The 12,791-nt window shown below is 41.1% G+C and overlaps 1 protein-coding gene across 1 annotated transcript in view; it reads right to left on the bottom strand.

Moving 5' to 3' along the window:
• Positions 1-2,542: 2,542 nt before the first annotated feature.
• The window catches only part of SLC30A7 (solute carrier family 30 member 7), a 48,974-nt gene continuing 38,725 nt past the window's right edge, over positions 2,543-12,791 (bottom strand). The window contains exons 9-11 of the mRNA XM_088451297.1: positions 7,932-8,022; positions 6,554-6,703; positions 2,543-3,791 (exon numbers count right to left, since the gene is read on the bottom strand). Of these exons, the coding sequence (XP_088307423.1) occupies positions 3,744-3,791; positions 6,554-6,703; positions 7,932-8,022 (289 nt within the window). The 3' untranslated portion in view covers positions 2,543-3,743. The remainder of the gene's footprint in view (positions 3,792-6,553; positions 6,704-7,931; positions 8,023-12,791) is intronic.

Raw genomic sequence — 12,791 nt, 5'->3', positions numbered from 1 at the left:
ATGCATTTATGTGTTATATACACCTTATACCCACAGCCTGCAGGTAATTTTATACAATATTTTCAACAATTTGTGGCTCAAACAAAGATTGTGTACAGGAATTAAATTCATTTATGTTTCATATACACCTTATACACACAGCCTGTAGGTAATTTTACACATTATTTTTAATAATTTGTGCATTAGACAAAGTTTGTGTACATTGAACCATCAAAAATCAAAGGTTTAATTATCTCAGTCATGCCAAAAAAATTCCGTATATATTCCGGAATATTTTAATATGGGAGACTCAACCCTGTACTTATAAAAACCTACTTGCAATCTAATTTTGAAGGAAGCGTGTGTGTGGAATAAGCGTAAAAATTTTTACAATTTCAACCATTTTCTAGAAGGAATGATGTATTAGAAAAAAAAAAAAAAAAAAACTGATATAGTGGCAATATGTCTGGCAAAGCCTGTTATAGTAACATGATGGTTTCTCAAGCAGAAGCCCAAGAACCAACAGATTATTCAGGAGCTTGTTTGCTCTTCTCACAGCTGAAAACAGGTTTGGGGATGATGTGGCGAAAAGGGGGGGAGAAAAAAAGAAAAAATTACCAAATCTATAAGGGGCGTGAAAAAAAACGCAGCTTCCGATTGGTCTCCCTACTACCAACCCTTTGCCATCAATTCACGATGAATGAAATAGATTTGCAAGGTCTGTTATAGGGAATCACCAGGTAAAATAGCTACATGGGGCTGCTTGCAGAGCTCCTGCTAGGGATTGAAAGAGGAAACCTATGCAAACATGGTAAAAACATGCATACAAAGTAAAGATACGAGTTCCCTGGTCGGGAATAAAACTCATGACCCAAATGATATGAAGCAGCAATGCTAACCACTGTATACTATGGTTATACACAAACAATGCAAATGATACAGTAGTGGTCTTTAAAAAATATATTGCATGACACAGAAGTGAAATGAAGACCTACGCATTGGGATGTAAAACACTGTTCCAGATCTTTTTTTTAATTTCATTATGAAGTCAAAAAAATACAATCTATCCTGCTCAATAACCGTAATTGTTTGGAGTATGCCTCTGTATTGGACTTCTGATTGCATCAGTGTGGCCAGATAAGTACGTAGCAAATGTAATAGCCAGGGTTGGTTTTGCCTTTTAAAAAAAGTGCAAAATTTCACGGCTAAATTGATGAAATGTTTGCATTTGCAGCAACTGACCGGCTATTACACTTGGTCCAAGATAGGTAAGAGACAACTTGTGTGGATTACCCTGCAACAGTATTGACACATCGTCACACGTCTATCAACTTTTTAGATATGTTAACATTGCCCATATTAAAAGATATCTGGCTGAAATATGGTATGTTTACAGTCCTTGATTTGAAAAGGAGGGGTAAGATAGCACAACACAAATGGCACAGTATGATATAAGGATTTTTTTTCACAGCATGTGCATCAGATGGGCCAGATTCTTATACAGTGGTTGCAAACATTTTGTTGGCTGAACCAATAATTAGGACAATGTAGTCCAGCGTTTTCCAAGCTCAGTCCTTGTGACCCCCTAACAGTACAGGTTTTAAGGCAGTGATTATCAACCAATGTGTAGCGACAGGTACAGCCTGGCCTGCCTGGGCTAGGTGGCGCAGAAAGACACTGGCCTGGCACAGAAAAGACACAGCCTGGGCACTCATATAGCGTGAGGCAGCTACAGCAGGAGCCCGCTAAAGAAGTCCAAGTATGACTGAGGAAACCTGGCCCGGTGAGTGTGGCATTGAACTGGCAGCACTGTGTGACATCGTGATCTAATGGGCACTACAAAGTGGCCAAATGAGAACTAAGTGCACTGCAAAGTGGCATAACATGAACTAAGGACACTGTAGAGTGGCATAAAATGAGCTAAGGGGCACTGGAAAGAAAATCTCTCCTTAAAAAAAAAAAAAACATGGCATTTAGTTTAATGTGCCGCGAGTTGAAAAAGGTTGACAATATGTTATAAAGATAGCCATGCTTGAGTACAGATGGTTACATCAAAATGACTGATATAATAAATTAAGTAACCTGTACTTATGCACTGGTAGCCTTAAAGTCTGAACTGCTAGGAGGGACATCAGGACCAAGTTTGGTAAACAATAGAGATTAGTGTAATTAGGAATCCCACAAGTTTCCAATGAAGAGATGGCCTGAAAATGGTTTAAGCCCACAAAATAGTGGTCGTCACATTACATAGACCAGGGGTCCTCGAGAGCTACTAACAGTGCATGTTTTCCAGGTCTCCTCACAGAATCACAAGCGAAATAATTAGCTCCACCTGTGGATCTTCTCAAATGTGTTAGTGAGTAATGAATAAACCTGTGCACCTGCTAGGTGGTTTGGAAAACATGAACTGTTAGTAGCTCTCGAGGACCGAGGTAGGCTATCTCTGGCATAGACTCTAACTTTACTTAAACACTCATTTGTCATTACTAAACATCCATAAATCTTTAAAAATTCTACAATTCTGAACAGTTAAAAATAATAAAGAAGGCAAAGGCTCAGAGAATCAATTTGCACCTATAATTTAATGTTCCTGGGACATTTTCAGTAGCCCTTGTACTGAACTTTAAAATACATCCTCCTTGGAGAATGACAGACACTCTGGAATAAATGGTGAATACAGGCATCCAACGCTTTGTACTCTGCCCCAGTACTGGACACTACAGGACATTCTTCAATTCCAGAAGCTAAAAAAAAAAAGGTTACATAAAAAGGCATGTACAAGAGCAACTCTGGGTAAAGAAAGACAGTAGGATGCCATTTACTAGTAGCACATGAAGGTTCTTGCGGAGTAATTTTAAATCATGTACAAAATGCAGCAATAAAATCCTCATCCTCAGAGGAAGGCCCCAAGCTGGACAGATGGTATGTTATAAGCAGAGTGGATTCAAGATAAGGGTGCAGGAGGGCGCACTCCTTGTGCTGTGAGTGCTACCGATCACCCATCCAAATGGTACAGGAAGGCACTTGGGTTAACATTACTATCCAGTTTCCGGACGGGGCTGTAAATGGCATACAGTTCGTGTTTGCTTTCCTCATTGGCAGTGTTGCTAGTTTAGCAAATTTATAACACTGTTCACAGATCTACAAGAAGCCTGAAAAATAAAATACATACCCTTGAACCTTTGCAGAAAGAAGGAAGTGGGTTTAGGTTTTCAATGACAGAGGGTTGCAAGTCACTGCAAAGCATTGAAGTATATGCAGAAAGAGCAATGCACTGCAGCCTTCTCTGGCATAAGGGCTGATTAAAACATTTTGTAGGAAGTTATTGCATTTCAAACAAACACTGATGTTGCCGTCAATGTCCAGTGAAAGTAAACGCTTGTCAGATATGCTGGATGAGTTTGGTTTTACTGTACAGGTCTATCCTCACAGTCAATTTTCCTAAGGTGTTTATACACTAGTTGGCGTGACTGGGACGGAGTACAGCTTGACAAAGCAACATGAGCTCAAAGGAGGGATCTGGTATTCTGGACAATGACCCAACAAGATGCTACAAGGAGGCAGCACCTGATATTCAGTCCATATACTGTATAAAAAGAAGGAAATGTGGCACAAGTGGGAGAACCTGTCCACACACAGTCATCATGTTGGATATACTTGGTCCCAATGGGTGTGTCACTGCAGTGGCTTTATCACAGAGCAGGAGCTCAGGTCCTAGTGTTCATTTCTGCGCTTTGGTCCAAGATATGAGGTCAGATGAAATATTACATGGCTGCGGTTTCTATCTGTACATACAGTTGCCTTACGCCAACCTTAAAAAAATGTAAAAAAAAAAAGCATAGAAGAGAAAAAAAATGTAAACATATTTAGTAAATAAACAAAAAAACAAAAAATTTGGAGCATTTTTATTAATACAGCTGAGGGTTCTCTCCTTCTTGTGCATAGCTAATGTTTTCTAATTTGTGCTCGTCACATTCCAGCATCATTGATTTTTTTATTTTTTAATGCAGTATCCACATAAATTACACCTTGGGGTATATTTACTAAAGTCCAGGTTTTTAGAAGTGGAGATGTTGCCCATAGCAACCAATCAGATTCTAGCCATTATCTTCTAGAAGATACTAGATAAATGTTAAGTAGAATCTGATTGGTTGCTATGGGCAACATCTCCACTTCTAAAACCGTGCACTTTAGTAAATATACCCACTTGTATTTTTCAGAAGACTTTGGGCCGGTTAGCGGTGAAAATTAAAATTTTTTTCGCCATCAGCGAAAACGGCAAACAGGTGAAAATGGAGAAAAGTTTTCTCCATCCCAGACCATGAGAAAAAATAAATAAAAAGAGAAATCCCTATTTTTGGCAAAAAGTTTGGGGATTTCTTTCAGAACCCTTTGGACACTCTCTCTAATGAAAAATTACCCCAACATTTTTTCGTAAGTGTCGTACTTTGGCAAAAAACGACGTTCAAAATTTGGGTGATAACAAAAACCTTTTTGTTGAAAATGGTTTTAAAGTATTGTGTCTGTTTGTTCGGAGAGGGAATGGATGAGTCAAGTGTTTTAAACAATGCATGCGTTCGCAGCAGTTCTTTTTACGGTTTTTAAAATTGCGTTTTTAAGACACAAAATATACCCATTTTTATGTACCCCCAATTTACGCGGAACAGTAATTTCCTGGAAAAAAATAGCTTTCTATAATTTTCAGAGATTTATTTTTTTCCCACCCAAAATTTGCGCAGTCGTTTTTTTCCAAAGTACGCAGCTTACGAAAAAAATTTGGGATCATTTATCATTAGGTGGGGAGGGGGATGTCCAAAGGGTTCTGAAAGAAATCCCCACATTTTTAGCCAAAAATAGGAATTTTGCATTTTTTATTCTCTTTTTTTTCTCCAGTTATTTTCTCCGTTTTCACCATTTTTTTGGCGAAAATGTCACAGTTTTCTTTTTGTTGAAAAATGGTTTTCGCCGCTAATTGAGTATGGCCCTTTGTATTTTAGGAAAATACCATTAGTTTTTTACTAATTTTAACATATCAAAACAAATGTAACCCAAATGGCCAAAAAGTGTACGTTATTTAAATTTCAAGAAATTTCAGTAGTATGAACACCACAACTTGTTTTGCCAGCAAACAGTAGGATTCTATGCGCAGGTTGATAAATTAAAGTGCACATGAAATGCAAATGAAATTATTTTAACATTTTTGTTGTCTTGATTTAAATGCTTCATATGTGTAGCGAGAATGTGAAAGCCCAACAAAGCCTGCCATATTACAAACCAGACAACCTACCGCAGAGGTTCCCAAACGTGGTCCTCAAAGCTCCCCGACAGTTCAGGTTTTAGAGATATCCATGGTTGAGCACAAGTGGTTAAATCAAATTGACTGAGAAACTAATTAAGTCACCTGTGCTCAACGATGGATATATCTAAAACCTGAACCCCATTAGTGAAGCACTTTTTTTTTTTATTTGACACAAGATGGAGGAGATATCCATCATTTCAGTTATTGTCTGGTGATCACCAGACAATGACTACTATAGGGGCACATTATTTGAAAGAAGAGACTCTTTCAAGGCAGGGTGTCCCCATGCGTCTGCAGGCCAGTATGAAGAAGATCCATCTATTGAAAAGTATTTTTCCCTGGCGCTTGGCAATATTGTCTGGTGATCACATTTTCAGGTGTAATTATGGGCATCATAGGACACGCAGTGCCCTCACATCAATATAAGGAACACATCTATATTCTGTAATATGGTCTGGTAGCTACTAGTGGGTCACATAATAGATTTTATATATTTTGGGTGAAGACATTCCTTTGGCCAACTCCAAACACACTTTGCAAAGGCTGTCCCGGGCCTATAGATCTAAACACATGGGGCTTCGTTTAGAACATAGTACACAGAATAAGCGCCACACAATTGTGCCCTTACAGATGTGTCCACATACACGGTGGCTCAAGTTGTAAATAGCCCCTTTCGGTATAACAGGGTCATTGCAACTCAGCTGTGTGGCTTATTGGCTCAAATTGTGCCTCTTATTCACACTGCTAAAACAACTAGAAGCGATAAAACTACATTGATAGCGTTCACTGACCACTGAGGTTTACGATACTTGTACATTTACGACGGAATCTCAAAACTGAGTAAAAAAAAAAAGAGTTTGGATACGAGCGACTGCGGCTCTTCCTCCTGCTTACATACTACTATGCATCATCTGCGACCTAGTATTTGTGTTATACTGATTACTGTGCAAGAAGAGTCCCAGCCTAGTGTCTCTGATACAATGCGAGCGGCTTTGTCTGCGGCTGCGGTGAGATTAGGATGCAAAATTTGAAAGAAAGATTCACTACACTATCTGCATTGGAGCGTCTCAGTAACACTGGGCATCCCGCACCATATGGTGCAAAGACGTTAAGTATAAGAGGACACATCTGTATGTGTGTACTTTGCATTGTACAAATAAAAAAGTATTGGGGCATAAACACAAGAAGACTAATATAAAGGTCTGTGAATAAGCCTCTCTGATATGCATCTATAATGTTGAGATCTGGGTAAGGCAAAGGCCTTGCTTAACATACCTGTGTGAAAATATTGTGTGTCTGACTCAGAATCCAGCGAGCATCTGCCTCAGGGCCTACCACCAGCTTCAGGGTCCCGATGTAAACATCCGTACAAAGCGTCCAGAAGTGTGGGTCATGAAGGTGGTAGACACCCTGTAACTGCTGCACCTGTAGAAATTCAATAGCCCAAGGTGTCATAACAGAACCAAAGGAAGATCAGCAATAAATGGATACTCTCTCCCATCAGACATCCCTGTTGTAAAAAAACCAATGGAGGACAAGTATTGTATGCACTGCCACAAAATCCTAATGTGTAATTAAATATAATGAGGTGAAAAGAATGACTGAAATAAAACAAATGCTAAATTTCTATAAATTTATGTAAATTCTGAACGGAACTATTTCTACCCTCTAAAAACGCTGTACACAGCCATATTTGTTTGATTCAAACAAAGCTGGTGGTGAAATCCACAACCGATATTACCATAAGTACGGTACAGCTTCTGTAAGTATGGGAGTATTCTTCCTTATGTGAGCCCCTGCTGACAAGCTTCAAAAACCCCACTGCAAAGACCTAATCATACTGGGGATTTATAAGACAATGATGTGAGACAGAGGACACACTGGTGGCGGTGGGTGTGCTCACACATACACAGGTTATTTTGTAACTTCTTAAGATTTTTAAACCAATGTAGGTACAGAACACGGCAACTCAACCCAAAACACCTAATCAGTTTCTAACTCAATTATCTAGCGCAGTCTTTGAAATGACAGGTATGCCGGGTACACACTAGTCAATGATTGAGCCAATTAACTGATAATTGGCTTATCGGCCTATTAATTGTAGAGTGTGTATGCAGGAGCGTTGGAGTGTTTGAAGCAGATAAACAGCTTAAATCGCTCCTGCAACAGTTAGATCTGGGGAACGACATTGCGTGTACTGCACACATGCGATCTTGTCCACGACCTCGCTATTCCGTTCAAAATATGGAAGCAAAGCACACGCTCAGTGTGTACAGGTGCGCACCGACCTGATAATTGCTCCAACGGATTGAAGCGTTTATCAGATCGGCAGAACGGGTCGTTAAAGTGTGTACCCGGCGTTAGGTGCTGTTTGCTATGGGCACTTTATCTCTATGCATACATTGATACTTCTGCCCTTGGATATGAACCATATCATACTGTATTCACAGGACTATTTGGGGAAATAATAAAGAGCACAAAGGAAAACAGGTCAGTAAGAAAGTCATTTTATGGCATTTTTGTTTCTTTTAATTAAATGTGTGTGCCAGAGGCAGACTGCAGAAGTCATGCTTCCATAGGACCCGTTGTGTCACGTTAGGCAAAATACATAAGTCTACAAAAGGTGGCTGAACCGTCAAATATGATTACATACCCTCTGGTAACACTGAGGCAGCAAGTAATCCAGGGTTGGTGGAGTCCTCTGCATCAGAATACCGATCGACTGCTTCAGCAAAGGAATAACACTGGAAGAAAAAGGTATTTTATTAGGTGATATCATAATTACATAATAAAAAGGTGCAAGAAGAAAATGGAGGATGAACTGCAAAAGTCAACCATCATTAGGTTATTATGTGTAAGGAAGGTGTTAAGGAACCCCCCCTTTTCACTTTCCCTTTAAGATAAAAAAAAATAAAAACACCTATCTGGAGATACACACCCCAGGGCACCCACCACAGTATTAATTATAGAATGAAGTGGCAAGAGGAAGGACTGAAAGGAGGAGGTTGCAATAGTCCAGGCAGGAAATGACAAGTGCATGGATGAGAGCTTATATTGTGAATCATAATTAGCAGTAATGATATTCTATTGAGAATTTGGGATACAAACACATACACCCATGAATGAAACTCGATTTTGTGTAACTACCATAGGTGCAGCTGCAATGGGACCCAGAGAGCTTTAGGGGGGGGGGGGGGGGCATCTTCCTTATCAATGTTACATGTGTTATATAAATTTCTCACTATTGGGTGGTACTTAGGGGTCCTTACAATCTTTTCCTATGGGGCCTTCAATGCCTAGTTACACCCTTGGGTTCATATACGCATAATATACAACAGGTAAATAATACAGAGTAAAGGAGAGTAAGGGGTCTACTCATTACCCTTTAATTTCTACTAAAGTAGGTGAAAATTTTAGGTATTGGGGCCATTCGTTACAAAAGGTAAAACAGGAGATATCATGGAGATCCCGTTACCTTTCAGTCCCGATCTGGTCCGCTGTCCCCATACTAATAATACATTTTCAGAGCTTGACAGGGGGTACCTTCGTCATCTTCGGATGGTGCCGATTCCCAGACCCCGCTTATTGCAGATGCCAGGTGCTAACACAGCTGAGTCAAACTCAACATTTGTCATATTCATTACTACAGAAGCTGTCCCTGCACTGGATCAGCTGTCCCTGCCAGGAGCAATGTTGACTTGCTCCAGTGTTTTAGTATCCACCTCTGCTACTCGCAGCGAGTTGGATACTTAATAATCAGGAGCCACTCGGCTCCAATAATGAAAAGGCCTCTTAATAAAGTGTTGTATTCTCTTTGTTATATTATTTTATATTGTAAGATTGTTATTGAAGATTGTATGTTAATAAAGGAAATAACACCTTCATGCAACATTTCCTGAAATAAGTATGATTGGCCTTATAATGTGTAATGTTAAAGTGTATATAGTTATTTACTTGTACTGTGAGAATGTATAGCAGAATCTGTGAGTGGCTGGAAGGACACATGACCAGTGTATAACCATAAGTACTGCTATAGTAGTAGTATAGTGTGTTACATTTGTCCATCACAGAGTTAATTTAAAGCAGAAAACGAATAGTATTGGAAATAACCTTTGCGAGATTAGCCCCTTTGTGCAATTAGTGCATCCTTTTACATTGGCCAAACCCCAAGTATTGGCATGTTTTCAATGACATAACTTGTAGGCAGATCGAACCCATGCAGTCTCCCTATTTTTATTACTAAAAACCTCAGATGTTATTTGATTTTAGTGTATTTCTGATTAAACCTTTATCTTTCTCCCAAGCATGTTTCAATCCTTCCACTATATTAGCCTTTCAGTATCGTAGTTATTCCTCAGATTCCCCCAAAACCTGTTACCCCCTCCAGTTTTACTTCATGTGCACTCTCTCTTCTCCTGCAGAATTATTTCCTACCATTAGAGATCTATAACTCCTCACTCAGACAAATGTAAGTCTCAGCATACAGACATTGTGACCTTAAACACACTGACAAGTCTCATGTTCTGCTTGGAGTGGAGTTTGGTAATAGCTGGCACCTGTAGCTTTAATTTGCGGTCAGTAAACAATTCTATATACAAGTGTCACTGGCAGCTGGAACTACAATAATACAATGTGTGTCACAACATAAGGTTGTGAGCAGTTACAGTTTGGTGGGTGGGCGATGCCGCTGGCAAGTAAGTACACATAAAACAAAACGCATTAGCTTCATTTGATGGATGTAATCTAATGTAAACTACAGCAGGGAGAACATTCAAATCAAATACAAAAACAAAGTCTCTAGATGTGCGGTAAAGTCAAAGTGGTATTGCTACTAGAGATGTGGTAACCACAGAATCACCACAAAGCATGTACTTAGAGAAACTGCTGAACGTGTATTTACACTGGGGATACAGCAGAGTCCAGGCTTAAATAAAACTGCAAGAAAAAGAAACACAGAAAATGACAAATAAGTGTCATTTACATTGTTAACACCGGGGCTTGATAATTATTAACTAATGAGTGAGGTTATGTTGCAGTGAAGAGGTTAATTACGGAGGGCAAGACCTTGCTAGGTGAAGACAACCTTTAGGATATTTTTAGGTTGAGTTCTACTTCCTCATTTTCGACTCAATTTCCCTTTTCTGCTCTCCACACAGCTGTTCTGAGGAATTGTCTTTAAACCTGCCCTCACGCAGATACTATAGCCATTATGTGACACGCAGAGGGATTACCAATCTTAAAATTAGGGGAAAAAAATGTTGGAAATCTGATGACTTGTTAGGTCTTCTGGGAGTTCTATTTTTTATTTAAAAAAAAAAAAAAAACAACCCTACTTTATATGCTCAACAAGATAACAAGAGATATGGTAAGAACTTACCTTTGTTATCTCTGTTTCTACGAAGTCCATAGGGTCCACAGGGTTGACCTTGGGGTATAGGTTGGGAACCAAATCCGGGCACCACGCAGTTAAAGCTTTTAGCTCCCAGGATGCACTTGGGTCCACTCTCCCTATAACCCCACCCCCAGCCAGAGGCACCTCAGTTTGTAAGTAGCCAAAGGCCGGAGGAGGAGAAAAAAAAAAAAGAGAGAAAACTGGAACACTCGATAACCATACTCACAGAAATGGGAGACGGAAAACCGGTGACCAGTCACACAGCCCATTTGAAGCCAGGTGCGTCAGGGCGGGCGCCCTGTGGACCCTATGGACTTCGTAGAAACAGAGATAACAAAGGTAAGTTCTTACCATATCTCTTGTTTTCTACTTCAGGGTCCATAGGGGGTCCACAGGGTTGACCTTGGGGATGTCCCAAAGCAGTTCAACCAAGGGAGGGGACGCTCCTGTGCTGAGAGGAGAATCCGCCGCCAAAAAGGAAGCATCCTGAGAGGCAAAGGAAAACAATGCCTAGAACCTTAAAAAGGTGTGGACAGAAGACCCCGTGGCCACCTAGCAAGGCAAAACAGCCAAGGCGCCACAGCGAGCCACCCACGAGGGTTACATGGCCCGAGAAAAAACAAGCAGCAACAACAGAAAGGCCTACCCATGGGTAGGCCCCTGAAGAAGACATACGAGGCCGTCCAGCCAACATATGGCCATAGGCCGGCCATCCTTTCCTGTTAAAACCAGAAATCTCAGACCACCAATAAGGAGTCCGATTTCCGTTAGGAACTTGAATGGATCACATAAATCCACAGAGGCCGGACCACAGTCAATGAGGCCACACCAGTCGAGAGGACTGGGGACTGAATGGCCGCACCATAAGTTCCAGAATAATATGGAACCTGAAAATCACTAAGAAGAAACACAGGGTGAGAGCAACTCACACCCTGACAAGATGCCCTCCAGAAGAGGGAGCCACATGAGAACGCTCCCAATTCCGACACTCACCTGGTTGATATAAACTCCCTGATAGAAAGAGAGAAAGCCAAAGCAATAGACCATGTAATGGCTATCACAACCAGCGGTTCCATTAACTTTCCCCGGAGTTAACGAAGAACCACTCCTAACTCCCAAGGAGTCCCTAGGGAGGACAAATGGAGGCATAATCCAGAAAACACTCCAAAGGATGAACTGGATATCAGAGCGGAGCAATTCCATAACCTAATCATACTGACAGTGTAGAGATCTGCACTGTCAGGAAGGCCAGGCCGAGGGTGAAACCCAAGCCAGCCGGAAGGAATGCCAGAATATCTGGAAATCCTGGACACCAGAGGATCGTATCGATAGGTATAATACCATAAGAATTATGGCTGCCACAGTTTGTGGTAGGTCCCAGCAAAAGCTGATCCATGTGCTCTAATCATTCCAACGATGACAAAGCCATGGAAGCCGTAAGACCACTGTAGGGACGTAGTCAAAGACAAACGACCCAGGTCCAAGGCAAACCCCAGGACCCTGAGACAACAGGTCTGGGTAGTGAAGCATCAGGAATGGAGTATCGATGGAGAGACTCCGAAAAACAAAGTACCCCTGACATCTGGGGCAATCAGGAGCCACCAGCAGGAAAGCATCTCTGTCTCGATTGAAACACTTCCCTCGAGGAAGAATGGAGACTGGAGAACACAGGTACGTAAATTGGAAGAACCCCTTCACCGACAAAGAGTCACTGAAGGTTGCTTCAGAATCCCCAGAGTTGGACTGTAACACCATAGTGTGGTAAGAGTCAGAAGGCCATGAGTGTCACCTCAGGAGGGCCCCCCCCCCCCCCCTGCTCACCAGGAGATGAAACCTCTCTTGGGGAAGAGACTAGTCCCCGGGATGCACGTCGTAACGACTGAGGACTCCCGCTTCCCAATGGAGAGCACCTGAAATGAACACTGTCGAGATGGTCGGGAGGAGACCCTCAGACAATGTCCGAATGTATGACATACCTGACATTGCCACCCAACGAACAGTATTGCTAAAAAGGAAGCCACTGTTCTGACCCTGTCGGACTGAACTTTTTCAGGTTCACCGGGAAACAAGGGCTATGCCAGAGTGAAGGCCCAAGACAGGCTAAAGTTCCAACAAGTTAAT

Source organism: Taudactylus pleione, unplaced genomic scaffold, assembly GCF_031769625.1.
Source record: "Taudactylus pleione unplaced genomic scaffold, aTauple2 ptg000546l, whole genome shotgun sequence".
NCBI classification, from domain to species: Eukaryota; Metazoa; Chordata; class Amphibia; order Anura; family Myobatrachidae; genus Taudactylus; species Taudactylus pleione.
The sequence above is the reverse complement of the archived record's forward strand: the minus strand, read 5'-3'. Positions and strand labels throughout refer to the sequence as shown.